Below are 18,526 nucleotides of genomic sequence, written 5' to 3'. Positions count from 1 at the left end.
ATTGAAAGCTGACTATGTTGTAAGTACAGCTTAGGCAGCTGGATAAACTACCTGAGTAGACCTTTTATTAGAAACATGTTTTGGTTTTTCAACTTTGCATGCAGTGCAGATGTTTACTCATTATCTTAAGAAAAAAAAAACCCAACAATCTTTGTGCAATTTAAATGTGGAAGATCACCCCTCTCAATGAGGATTGCAGTATTTGGGCTGCAAAATACGAGCAGCCATTAGATGTCAGGAAAGAGAGAGTTTCTAAACTAACTCTTTGCTGACATCTACTGGTCACTGCGCACTTTGCAACCCAGGAATAACTACCTTATGCTAGAGGGCATAATGCTTGTTCCTGTGATCTCATGACCCAGTTTGGCAGTTTTGATATCATTTGATGTTAAAATTGATGATGCCACATGGGTTATACCCAGAGCCTTCCCTCGGATAAAAGATGAAATAGCTAAGAAGCCTCTTCCTATTTGCTAACATGGGGTTTGAATCCTGAGTGTAGATGAAATACCTGATTTTAAGAAAAATTAGAGATACAGGCACGCTGCATATCCAGGTAATGACATTTCAAATCTCAAATTCAGACTTCATTATAGCTGAGAAAGAGTGTCCTAATCACCAAAACATTAGTCTTTCTCTTTGAAGCATTCCCTCTATATCTATAGAGTAGGAAAAATTCCCATATGGGCATCAAGGGTTGAGGGTTTGAGACATTGATGTGGTCAGGAAAATAGGAAGTCAGACTGGAATACAGGTAGCTCTTGACTTACAACAATCTGTTTAATGACAAAGGTACAACAGCGACCATTTGTTGCGCTTACAACTCACAATATCCTCGTGATCACTTGATCAAAATTTTGGCACCTGGCAATCGGCATGTATTTACAATGGTTGTGGCATCCTGGGGGTCTGATTGCCATTTGCAACCTTCCCACCTACCTACCAATAAGCAAAATCAATAAAATCAATGGGAAGCCAGACTCGCTTAGCAACCGTGTGATTCACTTAGTAACTGCAACCATTTGCTTACCCACCATGGCAAAACAAAAACAAAAACGAAAGTTGTAAAAGTGAGAGTGGCTCCCTGAACAACCGCCCTGCTTAGCAATGGAAGCTCTGTTCTTCCTCGTGGTTGTAAACAGTCACAGTTTCACTTATAGTGACTGCCTCGCTTAACAACCAAGTCGCCAATCCCACCAATTGTCGCTCGCCAAGGACTACTTGTAAGTAAATAGGAAACTTGTGTTTTAATAGATAGGTTTTGTCAGAAAGAAAGCCCCATTTGGGACAAATAAACGGTTATCAAATGTTAAGGAAAAGGTTTTGTGATTGGGAGATTAGATGCAAATGAAGATTAAAAAGAATCAGAAAGTTTCAGGGGCCTCTGCGGGAAGGGTGCAAAATGATGAAAGCAATGTTGTAATCTCATGAGATTAACTCTTTTGTAGAGGTTTGCAAAAACCTTATGGCATGACATAACTTCTGTTATTCTTACAAGAATAACAGTTCCTGCAGTAGTCGGGTTTTAAAGTATGCTTTTGTATATATGTGTGTGTGTGAAATCATTTTTATTTACTGTTATCACTCAACTTTCAAAAAAAATTACTCCGCATAGGCTGCAAATCTGTTATTTTCTGGCCTTATGAAATACTGCCTATATGGGTTGTCCTCGACTTACAACAGTTCACTTAGTAACCGTTTGAAGTTGCAGTGGCACTGAAAAAAGTGACTTAGGACCTTTTTTCACACTTAACGACCACTGCAGCTTCCCCAGGGTCACATGATGAAAATTGGCCACTGACTCATATTTATGACGTCAGTGGCAGTGACCTGGGGATCAAGTGATCAACTTTTGCGACCTTCTGACATGCAAGGTTAATGGGGAAGCCAGAATCACTCAACAACCGGGTTACTAATTTTTAACAACTGCTGTGATTCACTGAACAACTGTGGGAAGAAAGGTTGTAAAATGGAGCACAATTCACTTCGCAAAAGTCCCGCTTAGCAACAGAAATTTTGGGCTCAACTGTGGTGATAAGTCAAGGACTACCTGTATCTACCCAGTGTTTTGAAAACTCTGCTACTCGAAACCCTTGGTGGCTAGGAGGTGAATTTTTTATTTTTTTATTTTATTTGACATAACACGTCAATGTTACACTGTAGAAAAGCTGATTGTGGCATCTATGTTGTTTGAAGGCTAATAATAATATTCTGCATCACTTGTATAGGATATTAACTTTATAACTTTGAAGTTGAATCTAGGACTTTGAGACGTGTTCACCCATGTTCAGGGATAAAAACCATATTCCAGAATAGTCCGATGGTCTCGTATAACCATTTTTGTCTGGAGTAGGATCCTGAGCTATAAGTTCCTGGAAACCATTTGGCAAAATCTCTGGTTCTGCATACATTTGTGCCAGAGTATTAGGGCATCCAACCAGTTAACTAACCTTCCCTACAAAATCAAGAGTAAACACACAATGATGTGCAATGATGCCTTTTTTGAAATAGGCCTGGAATCTTCCAAGTGCAGTAAAATGTCTACGAAATCTTGATATTTCTTTGCCTTCTATTCACACACTACATAAGGGAGAACAGACTTGACACATTTTTCTCAGCAACCTGTTGATGGTTCCTTTTAGCAGCTCTGCAGTTTGACACAATAACTTGCGGTGCTTTGTGAAAACACTTCTTCTTGTTTGCTAAATTGTTGGCAGAAACACTGCCCTGCTGTCAATATAATGCTTTTATGACTTGAAGTGTCCGATCTATTTCACCTACCATGGTTCTTTCTATTTAAGATTCTGCAGTCTAAAATTCTGTTATAATGTACAAAGTGCAAAGTATTTTTTAATTGTTCGCTTCAAAACTTTTCACTGCCAGTTGTCTTTTTTTCTTTCCATAAAAGTATCCAAGGCAGCAGGAAAAAAAAAAAGAATTAGCTGCACTGATTTTTTTTTTTTAAATTAGATATCAACACTCCATCAACACATTATCTTTTGAACGGAGTGTTTTGGTTTTGTAATTATTTTTTTATATCCTTGTGAACAACTCTGGGATCTTTTCCGTGAGATGAGATATAAAAATATTTTGAGGATGAGAAGGAGGAGGAATCTGGAAAAAAATATGGAAATGAATTCAAACACTTGTCAGATAAAATGCTTTTGCACTATAGTAGTTTGAGTGTCTTCTATACCTTTGCAAATACTTGATGGCTAATAACTAACTGTTCCAATTCCAGTTTTTTTTTCCCCATTTCTATAATCCTAAACTTTGGAGATATTTAAAAATCATCTCCATGCAGGATACAAAACAACACAAAACTGAGTGCAATTAGCCCAGAAATCAATGAGCCATATTAGAACTAGTAAACCAACCATTAAAATGATGGCTACAATATTCTTATTGGCTGAAGCTCTAATTGTTCTCTTGCGTGGAAATGTGCCACAAGTAGTAAAAAAAACGATTTGATCACCATTTCCCAAATTTCTCCAAAAGCATGTATTTTCAGCATTTGAGCTTTATTCTAGAAATATTTGGATCTGGAAGTCTTGCAATGTTTAATCTTACAATGCTGAACTTAGTACAGGTAGCTCTTGATTTACAAGAGTCTGTTTAATGATCGTTTGAAGTTATAATGACACGGAAAAAAGTGACTTAGGATAGTTTTTCACACTTACGACCATTGCAACATCCCCAGGGTCATGCGATCAAAATTCAGCTGTTTGGCAACTGACTCATATTTATGATGGTGGCAGTGTCCCAAGGTCGTGTGATTCCCAGAATGTGTTTCCAACATTCTGAGAAACAATGGGGAAGCTGGATTCACTCAACTAACTTTAACAACTGCAGTGATTTACTTAGCAACCATGGTAAGAAAGGTGGTAAAACAGGGCAAAGCTCACTTAATCAAGGTCTCGCTTACTGACAGAAATTTTGGGTTCAACTTTGGGATCATAAGTCAAAGACCACCTGTATCTGCCTTCAGGGATGGCTCCTTAGCACTTTGTTGTTTTGTTAGTACTTTATGTTCACTAGTATTCAGTGGTAGGAACCAGATAGTATATCAGAAAGACCTTTGAGAGAGAGAGAGAGAGACAGAGAGAGAGAGAGATATACACACACACACACACTCCAGTTCTTGCTTCTTATTTTTTATTCCTTTTTTTTGAGATTGAGATTTTAAAAAAAAGATGGTAGTTAGATCAGAGCTGTGAAAATCTGCAGGAAATCCATTCTAAAAGGATTTTTCTAGAGTGTTGGGTTAGTTAGATCCTATCACAATTATAAATACTGGTGTCAGTGATCTTATAAATACTATAGGATCCACAATGTCTGAAGACCAAGGGAGAGATTTTATCCTACTGCCATAGGACAGGGCTTACTCTGTTTAAAAGGTCCATTTGTGCTATTATGTAATTTATTTCTCGAAGAGATTTGGTAGAGAAGATTCTCCCATAACGATCTTATTTTATGCTCCTACAATCTCAGGCATCTAAGCCAATGTTTCTAAACTTCAGCCAACTTTTAAGAGGTATGGACTTCAACTTCCAGAATTTCTGAACTCCACACTTCTTAAAGTTGTAAAGATTGAGAAACACCAGGCAAAGCTGTTATATCACTTGTTGTATTAATCTTTGAGCTTAGTTTCAAGCATTCAGCCATGAAAGGATTGCAAATTGTAGATTATAGTGTAGCAGGCTACATGAAGCCAGCCATTTGTGGTTTGGCTAACAAACCATGGTTAAATCAATAACTTAGATCAAAGCCTCAACTCACACAGTCTTGACAAATATTTTAAATTTTGCTGTACTTAATCCCAGGAATTCAGTTCCAAAATGAGTAGCAGTAAGTCCATAATTTAATGGATCTTGATTTAAGTTTATACTTTGAGTGCAGTGCACAAATACTGGATTTCTATTAGGTCTTACTCCCATTTAACAAATTAATATCTTTGGTTCAGTTAGTAGAGGATATGTCAAATAGATTTTACTGCAAATTATGCTACTTTAGTTATGCAAATGAGGCAAATTCAGATTTAATAGGCACACTCTCCCCAATGGTCCATTAAATCAACATTTTACTCTATTTTTTATTTTCACATGTTTTCATTTTAGATTTTGATTATATATATATAGATATATCTGCCTATATTTGTATATTTGTTTAAGAGGGTTTTAAAAATTGAAATGACATACAGGGGTGAGAAAGATTAAAAAAACAAACCTCATTATGTAATTTTAAAAATCCTTTTGTGCAGCCTTTTTGCAGGCTTCTGAAAATCTTTCTATATAAATTTTGCACATTCTTTTTCTTGCATGTTCAACTATTCGACAACTGCTTGGTACAAGTAGCAATTATTTTCTTTCCTTTTGTAAACTGTTTTTGACACTGAAATCATGAATAAAATATTCATAAAATAAAAGACTGGCATTTCCATTGCTTTAGCTGGAACAAGCTTCTCCTGGTTTCAAAATGTCAGAAGGTGGCAATCATTACCCTTCACTCCCTATTTTTTATAGGAAACATGCAAACATGTCACTCTACTTTTCAGAAATGAAGGTGCAGATTAATTATTGTGAGTATACACCAGCCTTGTTAGTTTAGTGGCCTCTAGATATGATGGAATACAACTTCCAAGGCTTTGCATATCTGCCTGGGAATTTGTGTTATCCAAGCTTGGAAGATCAATTTTTTTTTATATTTATTCAGTTTATTTCATTGGGGAAGCTGGCAGGAAGTTGGAAGTACCCATTGCTTTTTTGTCCACTTTTGGTTATTCTGTCTAAAGGTTGCATCATGGCAACTGGACCAAACTTGGTTAATCTGAGACATTTCAGTGCTCATCCAAGCAACTTCATCAGTCAGTTTCGTTGGATGAGCAATGAAACACCTCAGATTAACCAAGGTTGATCCAGTTGTCATGATGCAACCTTTAGACACATTTGGACTGGATGCCTGAATCTTTATCAGCATATCTTGGTCATTGTGTTTTTTTGTTCAGATAAGGAAATATTTCTGATACAATGACAAATGGGGCATGGATTGTCTAGTATGGACTAAGAATGACTTCTTGCTCCTATCCTGCTAAAAATATCCAGCTGCAAATTCCACATTGGATGTAGTACAAAAATCTTGTTCTGACGGAATCCTCCCCATGTACCCAGAAATGAAATTAATAGTTTCACTGTGTCCGATCACTATCTGATTTATGTTGAATAAGTTCTGAACTCAAGAGAGACAGATTACTCTTGCTGAATCAATAAATTTCTTATTTATTTTATTTCATTTGCAAAAAGGTCACACATCTCCCTTCAAAACGGCTTAAGACTTCCAAAACTACAATCTAAACCAGGAAGGGCAACTATAGCAATTTTATGTCCTGTGGACTTCAACTCCCAGAATTCCTGAGCCAGCCCTGTTAAATTCTGGGAGTTGAAGTCTATAAGTCATAAAGTCATAGTTGCCCATCTCTGATCTAAAATCCCTAAACCGGGACATAACCTTAACATACACGACCAGCCGGAATTTTTATTTTACCACAAGCCTTGTACTTTGAAAACCACGATTTTTGACTCCACCTCTTGGGGAATAAGAAAACATATTTTTTTCTAGAATAGATTATTTTTGACAGCCAGTTTAGACTAGTAGTTAAGGAGTTGGACGAGAAATCAGAAGAACACAAATTCTAGTCCTACCTTTGGTCCAATCACCAGGAGACTGTGAGTTCTAGTTTGACTTTAGGCATGCAAGCCACCTGGGTGACTTTGGGCCAATCACCAGGAGACTGAGAATTCTAGTCTCACCTTAGGCATGAAAGCTGGCTGGGTGACCTTGAGCCAATCACTCCCAGCCCAACTTATACCACAAGGCTGTTGTAGGAAACTAGGAGTTGGGTACATTCTATACATGGCCTTGAGTTGTGCAAACAAGGTGGAATATAAATCTATAATGCAGTTTTAGAAATGTGTGTAGCTGGAGGTTGAAATATCAGGCATTTGCAGAAGTAGGTTTTCTTCCTGAGATGTTTCACTCAGCTAATGTCAAAACACTTCACATTATTGAGTTTGGTCATAAAACATTGGCAAGAAGAAAACCAAGTACAAAGCAAACTCAGATTTGCTTCTGAGATCTGTGAATTGTAGAAAAACTAAAAAAATAAAAATAAATCCAAATGACTGGAACAGGCAACATGCTGATCCAAGAAAAGAGTCACATTAAATATTCCTCTATAACTTATTCCAAGTTTAGAGCAAATAAACTGCTATGTTAAAATATATTTTTGCAATGCAACAGATGCCTCTCTTAGTTTACTTTATTGTCGTACAACGAAATCAAACACCATCTTCAGTGCACATCATGACCATGAAAATAAACACAAACACACATCCTTCACCCTCCACGCATTGAACCAAAAAAACCCCAACACCGCACCAAAACATGCATTATACAGCAGAATTCAAAAGAGCTATTGCCCTGGGATAGAAGCTGTAGAACTGAAAAAGGCTGCTTTGACTATATTTACATCTCTGTTCAGGGCAGGAATCCAGATGAAAGCATTCACTACTGAAGAATTTACACCAGGCCAAGGAAGTGATAGTTATTTTAGAGGTCGCCTCTCTTAAGGAGTTCCATTTAGTGCAACCGCTTCTCCGTGGTGGCTCCCTTTTTGTGGAACATAATCTGCAAGGAGGTTAAGATTGGCCTTGATACTCTTTGCAAAGGCCCTGAAGACATGGTTTTGTCAGTGAGCCTGGGATCCCAGGGTGATACGGAGCCCATCAAGTGGTTTGCTTGACTGTTGTCACCATGGGGGTTGCAGTGGGTTATTGGGTTTTGTATTTGAGCCTTTACTTCTGTAAACTGTCTGGAGTCACCATGAGTTGGCCAGTCATATATATTTTCTTAATAAGTAAAAATCCATCAGAGCTCACAGCCTTGCTTGGTCTTTGGATCTATTGTTGATTTGTTTTTACATTCAGATTTCCCCCCTAACATTTGCCCAGAATCTGAGATGTTAAATAACTGAACTATAATAATGCCCTTGACTGTCTTTTCCCAAGATTAATACACTCAGTCTCTCTTCATAAGATTTTCCAGTCCCGATATCTTTGTTGCCCTTCTCTGCAACTGTCTGTTTTTCCTGAATCTTCATTAAACTGCAATGCACACACATGACTTAAAGCAGATCTGAATAATGCAGATTACAACTGAAAGAGTACTTTCCGTGATCTGGAAGCTATTCCATCAATGCAGTGTGAAATTGCATTTTGTCAGGCACATCATGTTGCTGATTTCTATTTTCAGCTTGCGATCAACTGTCCTTGAGACTTGGGGTTGGTGGCTCAAAATGCTCCCAAATAGCTTAGTAGAACGGTGCTTCAATCAATTCCACAAGACTGGTGCAACTAGAGTCAACATGGAGTAGATCCAAATCAATTTTATTTCTCAAATGCTTCAAATATTCCCTGCAGTGGACTTGTAGGTATTTTTCCAGCCCTTTCTCAAGAGAGTTAGGGTTAAATTAAGGCCATTGGCTGGCAATTATCAGACATAGTAAGAACAAAGAAATGATTTGCCCGTTATAGTCACAAGGTAGTGCTTAATAAAGGCTCTTACTCATGTTGAACACTTATCTTTTCCCTGTAATGCACTGGGCAACTCTTCTCCTGTTTCATTTCTTGAAGTTCCTTGGAAACCCAGTGGACTCTGGGATCCAAGAGCAGGGAGAAGCCACCCAGAAACAATCTGATCCCAAACCATCATCACTCTTTCATTCCAAGTTATGACCAAGGCCTGAGTCAAATGATGTATCAGGGCCTCAAGAATAACTCCAGGCTCCCTCTGGAGTCCAAGTAGGTCTGTCAAGAGTCAGAACAGATTGAAGGAATAGGTTCACCCTCTAAAATGGAGAACTCCAAGCAGACACAGAATGGTATGTCCATGGCAAAGGGCTATGTTAATCTCTCCCATATTCAAATCATGTTGCCGCTGCCTCGAGGCAAAACCAGACCCAATGTATGATAAGGGTCTCCTCTTTGAGCAGGGGTTTGGACTAGAACAGGGCTCTCCAAACTTGGCAACTTTAAGGACTTGTGGATTTCAACTCCCAGAATTCCCCAGCCAGTATGGCTGGCTGAGGAATTCTGGGAATTGAAGTCCCCAAGTCTTAGTTGCCAAGTTTGGAGACCTCCAAGATCTCTTCCAACTCGTTGTTATTCTGTTCTGTTCTGATGCGAGAATGACCGATGTGCTAGGACCTCAATGACTTGGACAAGTCTATGGTTGCCATGATGACTATGAACTCCTAAGCAATCTGTTTCGGGAACCAGAAAAAGCAGGTTGAAGACTCCAAGTATTTTTAAGTCTAGAAAACTCCACTACCAACCCAGCGACCAGAGACTATGACAGAGAAGCAACTATGCAACAGACTGGAGTATTAGCAACCATCCCTATTGTCACTAGAGCCACAACAGGTTTGTTTTATCTGTTATTAGCAATGCAGTGTTCCAGAAAGCCACAAGAGTCCCTGGATGACAATAGCCATGCTTCTCCAGCACCTATCCAGCCGCTGCACTGATGCCATAGTTGAATTTATTTAAATGTAATGTAGGTGCAAGAGAGAGGATCCCCTGCCAATGCCCAACTAGGTCTCAGGTATACATGCCATGACATTTACACTTGCCAGGATATGTAACAGTGAAATCATGGGTGGGAAGGCCTTATTTCAAACAGACCAGGCATTCTGTAGGAGGAGATAGAGACCAAAAACCTTTGAAGGTCCAATAACCAGGCATAAAGGAAGAGTCTTGGCAGAGGATGAGATGACTAGATAGCGTCATTGACACAATGAACATGAATTTGGGCAATATCTCGGATACAGGAGAGGACAGGGGAGACTGGCATACTATGGTCCATGGGTTTGTGAAGAATTAGACATGACTTAGCGATTGAACAACATTAAACAACTTGGGAACTGGAATGCTGACTAGAGTTAACTCATTAAAATCATCTTCCCCACAGGGAGCTGTTCCTAATCTCCTGCCATACCTTCCTTGCCTTATTGCCAGTGAAACACTTGCGACTTAACCCATCAAGCCCAACACATCAACTCTCATTAACTCATGCCAACCAGAGAGACCCGCCCAAACGCTAAGCCAACAGCCAATTAAAATGATGTTCATCAGGACACAAAGAGTCAAAATGACTGGCAACGGTATATATGAGTGCATATGTAGGTACTAATTGCCCCATATCTGATGAGAGGCAAATGATTTATGCCTAAGTTGTCACTTGAGTCAGGCAAGAACCTCAAAGTATCATGTGTTCTTGTTGGGAGCGAAATTGTTGAAGACTTATGATAAGTCAGCCATATTAGTTTTTGTGGTGACATCATGTGTCAACATCATATGATGGTGCCTAATACCTAAAAAAAGTCACTAAGTCTTCTGAAGGAGGTTTATTGATCATTATGACTCTTATTAAAAACTATCCACTAGAGGAGAAAAAAGATACCAAAGAAACCAACAGCTTTGTTTTACGGAGAGACTTGAAGTAAAGGCTGACATCTAGTGACGGGCCACTGTATTAGTCCTAAGTCATGTTTCCAGGATCCCTTGACAACAACAAAAATTCCTAATTGGAAATGTGAATTACAAGAGGGGACTTTTAAATCATGTTTGGTGGACATTCAAAAAAGCTATTTTGGTTTCAAATACTTAATCTAGAAGATATTAAAGATTGATATGCAACTGAAACTAGAGATGTTTCTTTGGGGACTGATTGTGATTCTGAAAAAGTTGGAAAAAATCTCTGGGAACTATTTTTTTATGTATAATTAACAGCAGTAAAACTTTTATACGCATAACAGGGGAAAGATTTGACAATACCTATAATGAAGAATGAATGGTGAAGATGGTGGAACTTGCTAAGATGATAAAATTGAGAGTTTTGATTAAAGACATTCATTTTAATGCTGATTGGAAACACTTTTAGACTTTTTGCATGTGACAGAAATGAAATGAAATTATGCTATATAGGTTTTGTGATTAGAAAACATTGTAGATGATATAAAAATGAATGGAACCTTAAAGTAAGGTTGAGTTTATTTATTTTTAAACCTGCTTTTATTTTTAATTAACTCAAGATGGTTAACATACATAATATTCCCTCCTCCACTTTTCCCCACAACAATCCTATTGTCATGCCCCTGTCAGAATCTGATTCCGATGGGGATGCCGAGCAGCAGACAGGGAGTGGGAGTGTGGCTCCATTGGCTGTGGAAGAAACTGGGGAAGGGCAAAGGCCAACTGGGCAGAGCAGGGGAGAGGTACAGCAAGGCAGAGGGAATTCAGAGGAAGATCCAGGCCCACCCCCTCTTCATCTTAGGGCACACAGGGAGGAATGGAAAAGGGAGCAACGTGAGTTGCATGGCTTATAGGGGAGGAAAGGGCCCTGATTCCCTTCATTAGCTGCAGCTGTGAACACAGTGTTTAAAAAGGGAGTTTGTGCACAGCAACTTGTTGGAAACAAATCGTGTATTATCTTGTTTTGTCGAGGCTTATCTGGGTTCCTGGCGCCTCAACTGTGTGTTTTGTTGGCCTTTGAAGTCTGCAATTCCTTATCCTGCCCTGTCGTTAATTGCTACAGCGTGGTTTATGTGGATTTTTATTTACAGTTTATATGTACTTTGTTTTCGGACTGAATTTCCTCCACTTAAAGACTGTTCTTGGGAGTTTTTTCTCCAGCTGAAGGTAACTGGACATTGGGGGCAAAGTTGGAGGTATTAAAGGGACTTTTCTTACTTATGTGACTGTGTTGCCTTTGTGCCATGCCCTAGGTCATCACACCTATGAGGTGGGTTGGCTTGAAAGAGAGTGACTGGCCCAAAGCCACCCAACCAGCTTTTATGCCTAAGGCAGGACTAGAACTTACTGTATCCTAGTGATTGGCCCAAAGTGACCCAACCAGCTTTCAGGCCTAAGGCAGAACTAAAACTTATAGTCTCCTGGTTTCTAGCCACTAGACCAAACTGGCTCTCTTTAGCGTCATACATATTCAAAAGTAAAGTTTTATTTTCTAAGTTCATTTTTATTTGCTGCAACACAATTTAACATTATTCCAACTTTGACCATGGTAATATACAAATAACATGGGAAATCTATATACATACTTTAATTCTTCATTCTTCTTCATAGTTCTAACTGGCAAATTCTTGCACAAAATCAGAGAGTTTCAGCACAAAACCCCAGCCCGCATTTGCCTTCATACTAATAAAGTCATGCAGATTCATCTTGCAATCTTAAAAGAAAAAAAGAAGAAAGCATTGAAGTTTTTTGAACCAGAGAAAATATTGTCTGCTTTAGAGAAAAGAGGCTGCGCTTTCAGTTTTCTTCTTCTAAGACTCATTTCCTGATGGCAAAGCTAACATTGCTCCATGAAGGAAATTGAGTCCTCCAGACTCTAGTTGTCCTTTAAGCCACCATGACAGAAGTCGGATGAGCTTAAAGTTTGGAAGAAAATAGCTCAGGATAGATCCATATCTAAACTCTAGCAGAGTAAGGAAGGAGCTGAGTAAAGAACTGGGTTGCTGAAACTACAAATATGAGATTAATAAGACTAAGAAAGTGCAGTACCTACTCTCTGAATTTGGAATCTTCTGATTAGTGTTTCTCAGGCTGGCTGGGGAATTCTGGGAGTTGAAGTCCACACATCCTAAAGTTGCCATGGTTGAGAAACACTGTTCTGGATACAAAGCATTTGCTGCACCAAGTCTTGGAGATAATCATGAGTCCCTATGAATCAAGCTCAATTTGGACACATTGCTCTACACTGTACAAACTCAACCAATTAAGGCTTATTTGATAGAAACAAACCACACCTTATTCCAATGTTTAAACTCAGTATTAACAGGAGATCTACTGTTGTTTGGGTGTCTAAAATTAATATTTGTGATTTACCTGCAGTTTCAATACATGGATATAGGGGAGGAGTTTTCAGCCAGTTCCCACTAGCATTTTTCATGTGCGATCGGTCGGAAGCAAAAGTCTTCAGATACATATCAGCTCGAACCAATCTGACTTTCCTAAGGAAGACAAACATTTGCAATAATTGATCAGAGTTGCCTTTCCCAGAAAGCAGAAGGAAGACTGAGTCCCCACAAGCGTTTTTCAGTTACAGCTACATCAAGTATTAAATTGCTGTTCAGCTTCAGACTCACCTTATGTTAATTAACTACAAATGGCTGACATTTTACATTAAATAGGAATATTTTACAGGTAAGTGTAAATTTAAGCCAAAAGTGAAATACAAGGAATTCTATACATATGAAAGAAGCCCTTTGGATAAATTTGCTAACCCTGCCAAACTATAAAGTGCTTTGCTTGGTCCAGGAGTTGTGTCAATCTGCAAGCCAGAGTTTATACCTACCCACAAGCCACAGTTTATACTACTGCATGGTGGCTAATGCAGTCAAGTTACAGGTGGTTCCTGCATATTATGGTGGTTAATTGAAAAGGCCTTGCTTTAATGATCCCACTCTCTGCTCTCCCCATAACAATTGTTAAATGAATATGAGGATTGTTAAATGGAGCAAAGGGTACCTCAGGGATGGGAGAGCCCTGAGATGCCTATACAAATTTGGCAATGAGTTTGCTGTGAGGCTGAGGCTGTAAGAAAGCTAATCCTGTACCAGCATGCAAGCTGGCTGGTCTCTCCTTGCTTGCCGGAGGTGAGTACTATAGCATCCGAGGCCAAATGACTGTGAGGATGGTATGGCCACTGTAACTTTGAAACTTGTAAGTAGCTTTTGGGGAGCCTGTACAGTAGCTAAGTGGCCAGTTGTAAGTCAAGGACTACCTGTATGATTAAGTAAGCAATGGTCTTGGTACAATTCTTAAGCTACAGATTCAGTGGGACTTAATTCTAGGTTACAGATTGTAAGAGGTAACTAAATGCTATTGAAGAGAACTTAATATCTGTCATTAAGTGTTGTACCTTATGATTCTCGATGAATGTATCCTTTCTTTTTATGCACACTAAGAGCATATGCACCAAGACAAATTCCTTGTGTGTCTAATCACACTTGGCCAATAAAGAATTCATTCATTTAAATGCTATTGAAGAGAACTTATTTTGGAAATATATATAAACTACATCATTTTATGTTCTGGATTTAAAGTAAAACAAAGGTTTAAAAATTGAGCTATTCATTTCATCGGATGCATTTCTGGCATTAGTGCAATAAGATTTTACTACTTCACATATACTCCATTAACAGATTAATAGAACTCTGCACCTCATATTTATTTTTATGATGATCATAGAGAACTTTCCACTTCTTCAGGCTGATGCAATAACAATCTCAAATTATGAACTGAAATGTAACATGTCAGGCTAACTTCGGCACCCATGTCTTACTGCTATTAAAGCTATGGTGGGAATGTTTGTGATTGATATCCCCACCTTCGAAATTCAGCGTTGATAATGCTGTCCGATTTGAAAGCCTCTTCAACGTAAGTGCCAAAAGGGCATGGAAAAGGTAAGACAGTATCAAGATCATAGATAAAGTTCTGGTCTCTGTTCGACACATGTAGCAAAATAACATGGTAATCCTGAAAAGATGGAGAATGAGAACCTGTGATGATTACAGAGGAAGTTGGGAAAAAAAACACTACATGTAAAAATCCAACTCAACAATATGTTATATAATTTATTCATTTTTAGTTTATTGGATTCCTTCACAGGTCTGGTATACAAGAATGCTAGCCAGCTGAATCATAGAATGTATTATTCTAAAGCAGGGGTCCCCAAACTTGACAACTTTAAGACTTGTGGACTTCAACTCCCAGAATTCTCCAGCCAGCTGGTGGAGAATTCTGGGAATTGAAGTCCACAAGTCTTAAAGTTGCCACATTTGGAGACCTCTGTTCTAAAGAGTTTAGCATGCATTATTTGAGCATTTTGTCATTGTCCTGGTGCAAAGCAGCCCAGGATCTAAGCTAAAAAGTCAAATATAGCTAAAATATGTATGAGATTTAAGATTTCATGTCACCATTTGCACAGGAAAGCAAGTAAACCAAAAATGTCTGTTTCATTCAAATCAGTAAACTACAATTAATCATTTTAGAACTAACCAAGATTATATCAATATCAAAACAAGGTTTAACAGCCTTTTGGTCTTGGTGATTTTTCTAATGCAAATAAACCAGGAAACACATTCCTAGTTTAATATATGCAGCTGGTTTATGGAATGAATTCCTATTTTAAAAAACCCATTCATAAGTCAGCACATTAAGCTACAATCTGATCACCCAAATAGAACAGCTGAAAATGACAGGACTTCAAATTGAACTCATCCAGAGGACATTGTTGTTCATCAGATGTATCTCCTGCCTTTCGTTTAGGACTTCAAGGTAGCATGCACAGTGTTCCTTCTTCCCATTTCCCCCCAAACAGTGACCTGTATCACAAATATACAGGTTGGCTGAGCCAGAGTGATTGGCCCAGTCATCCAGTGAACTTCTATGGTTGAGTATAGACTAGATCAGGTCTCCAAACTTGGCAACTTTAAGACTTGTGGACTTCAACTCCCAGAATTCCTCAGCCAGCTACGCTGGGAGTTGAACTCCACAAGTCTTAAAGTTGCCAAGTTTGGGGACCCCTGGAGTAGATCTTGGTATCTCTACTCCTGGGTCCACCAACTTAAACCCCATACTGGCTGAAGAAACATTTTAAAATCACATTGGGTTACATTGGACTGAACACATTTCACTGATCTGGTTGTCATAGATACATTTAAAAAACAATTGCATGGTAGGGGCAGTGGGAAATGGGGCAAAGAAAATGTAGATTTATTCACCCAGATCACAGGCTGACCTTCACATCCTGCCTGCTGCTTCCAAAGTGGTACCTGCAGGTTACAAAGAACATAGTTAAAGTAATTTAATGTCTAAGACTCCCATCATTTAATAGCTAATACATTTTCAACAAATGCTATGTAAATACCCAAGGGTATTTTTTGTGGCTGTAACATCTACTATACAAATTATTCTTCTGGCATCATAAGCTCAATAGTTTTCTCCCTTCAAAAACATGACAGTGAAATAAATGCCTATCCTTTTCTTATGTCCAGCATTCATTTCCCTACTGTTCCTTCTACAACTCCTCTCTGCCTGCTTTTATTTTGTAAAATATGCATTGTTTGAACAGATTGCATTGTTCAGATAACACAGTAACAATAACAAAGGCACTCTTTTGCCTTTCAAAGATTTTGAAGGCCTTTCCCCAGCCATTTATTCTGCTACATTGGATTATATTTACATAGTTAGCTAAGCGAATGATTAACTAGGTAGAGTTCTTGGTTCTAGCAGTACACAAGCACACTAGCTGGGTCAATAACTTCCACCTGGGGAAACACCAATAGCTCAACATGTGACCTATTGTCGCAAAACAGTATTGCCAAACATCAATGACCCTTCCCTATTGGCTAAGTCAGCAGCATCCTACAAAACTTGTGTGTTTGGGAACTGTGTCATGTGACTGCCAGACCTCTGTAGTGAGTTTTGCATTAGAGTAAATTACATTTATGGCTATTCTACACTACCACCTCATTTCTTTGGAGGACTGAATGAACGAATCCCCCAGTGTGTACAACATGGCAGATCAGGAAAGATAATTTGACTCAAATTGTTCAGGTACAATTTGGGCTTAGAACTGTGACTCTCCAGCCCCAGTACTGACTAGGTTACTGTGTTCATACGACATGCTGCACTGCTGGTTAAGCAGAATACCTGAACTGTATCACTATGATCTGCATCAGGATTATAAGTTGTAATTTACCTGTACTGCAGCCACAACCCCACTTTTAAAACTGTTGGAATTTTAAGAACACAAGCTACAGTTGATAAAATAGAAATATAGGAAGAAGACGTGTGTTTTATTATCCTTGTTGGATTGAGAAAGTATATCTACAACTACATTTTTATGAAAACTGGAACAGAATTTCTGCTAAGCAGAATTTTTATTTTATTCATCTGTATCCTGTTTATTATTTTTACAAATAACTCAATGTGATGACCACATCCAACACACCTTCCTATTTTCCTACAACCCTGTGAGGTGAGATGGGCTGAGAGTATGTGACAAGGTCACCCATCTGGCTTTCACAGCTAAGACTGCACTGGAACTCATGGTCTATGACTCTCTAGCCATCTAGCTTTAATTGTTAGACCAAAATGGCTCTTATTATGCTCTTAGAATTGTCAGCAATGGGATGAGGGGAATCTAAAGCTTCATACAGCTTTTGATCCTAACATTTAAGGGAGTTTTTTTGTTTTTGCTCCACTGACACATCCCAACTCACCATCTTTCTGTCATTGGAAATGAAAACAGCATAAAATTCTTCTAAGGGGTATTGATTCTTGTTTCGGATATGTTCACAAAGTTTCCAGATATTTTCTTCACTATAGAGAAATAAAAACATAAGCTCACATGCTTTCAAATTTCTGTGTTTTTCTGGATCTAAAATCTTAATTTTTCAAGGTTATTCTGCATTCCCACATTTTATTCAATCCACTCTCTCCTCTACATAATTGTACGTAGCTTTTGGGGAGCCTAAATTACCTGGAATCAGGATTTAATTCTGCCAGGGTATGTATACATTTTGTATACACATACCTTTTTACCAGAGATACCAAAGGGTATCTTTGAAGATGTAACATCAATTTGCCTAAATAGGCTCCTTGTTTTATATTACAGTGACTAACTGTAATATGTTGTGTTATTCTGCATCTATTTATCAGCATCTAATAAGTCAAAATGTTCTTTCAAAAAATTTTCCGGATTGTTTGGAGGGCTGGAGGAACTTTTGACAGACTGGTATCGGCTGTCCTATTAAGACTTTCTGGAACTATAACGGCGATCGCCGGGTTTTATAATAGGGGCACCCTTTCTTACCAATAGCAGCTCGTATAGACGCAAACGGAGCGAGAAGAGACGACTGGGTCATAGCCGGCCAGGACGGCCTCCGCCATTGAAGCCCGTTGTTTTCTGGCCAAGGGAAAGGATTAAGAGGTACATTTCCCGGAGAAAGCCTGAACAAGAAGCCGCTCGTCTCTGGCATCGAAAAGCGGTTGAAGAAGCATTGCTCCACGCATGCGGTTCCGAACGTCCTGGGGGGACGCGTTACAAAGAACGCCTTCCCCCGGAAACGCGGCTGCATTGCAAGGCTGCTCGACCCGACCGAGCCAAAAGGAGACGAAGCAGTTAAACGAGATTGTGACAACTCTAGTCTGCGTGTGCTTAGAATTATATTCTGTCCAGTTCGCCCCTAAAGGCGCCACCAAATCTTTTATTAGGGCAAACACTTTCTTAGGCGAAGGCAGAAGCCGCAAATTAACAAAGTGCTTTATAGTTTTCGAGTTAGTTTCAGTCAAACTAATCAAAGAGAGAAGCAACCTGGAATTAAGGAGAAACTTCTTCCTAACAGTGGGGACAATTAACCAGTGGAACAACTTGCCTCCAGGAA

The 18,526-nt window shown here is 38.8% G+C and overlaps 1 protein-coding gene and 1 long non-coding RNA gene across 2 annotated transcripts; one reads left to right on the top strand and one right to left on the bottom strand.

Annotated features, from left to right (window-relative positions):
- Positions 1-1,351: 1,351 nt before the first annotated feature.
- On the top strand, positions 1,352-5,425 carry LOC148131544 (uncharacterized). The gene is made up of 2 exons (XR_015749044.1): positions 1,352-3,974; positions 4,245-5,425. It is a non-coding gene; the product is annotated as an uncharacterized LOC148131544 (long non-coding RNA).
- A 6,644-nt stretch (positions 5,426-12,069) lies between these two features.
- Positions 12,070-18,211, bottom strand: NTAQ1 (N-terminal glutamine amidase 1). Its single transcript, XM_026679102.2, has 6 exons — positions 17,956-18,211; positions 17,363-17,462; positions 15,860-15,910; positions 14,464-14,612; positions 12,960-13,084; positions 12,070-12,300 (listed from the first exon to the last, which is right to left on the bottom strand). Exons 1-6 carry the CDS (start codon positions 18,030-18,032, stop codon positions 12,200-12,202), a joined length of 603 nt encoding a protein of 200 aa, XP_026534887.1. The 5' UTR covers positions 18,033-18,211; the 3' UTR covers positions 12,070-12,199.
- Positions 18,212-18,526: the final 315 nt, after the last annotated feature.

Source organism: Notechis scutatus, chromosome 3, assembly GCF_049901735.1.
Source record: "Notechis scutatus isolate UNSWTSFEM ecotype Mainland chromosome 3, rNotScu1.2, whole genome shotgun sequence".
NCBI classification, from domain to species: Eukaryota; Metazoa; Chordata; class Lepidosauria; order Squamata; family Elapidae; genus Notechis; species Notechis scutatus.
Note: the sequence above shows the minus strand (reverse complement) of the source record. Positions and strands in the feature narration are given on the sequence as shown.

Excerpts from the sequence above, each read along its gene's own strand:
- NTAQ1 (XM_026679102.2), bottom strand. The coding sequence starts at position 18,032 with ATGGCGGAGGCCGTCCTGGCCGGCTATGACCCAGTCGTCTCTTCTCGC. Across the intron at positions 14,613-15,859 it reads AAGGTCAGCCTGTGATCTGG|GATTACCATGTTATTTTGCT; the intron begins GTGAATAAATCT and ends CCATCTTTTCAG. Across the intron at positions 12,301-12,959 it reads TCCATGTATTGAAACTGCAG|ATTGCAAGATGAATCTGCAT; the intron begins GTAAATCACAAA and ends TTTTCTTTTAAG.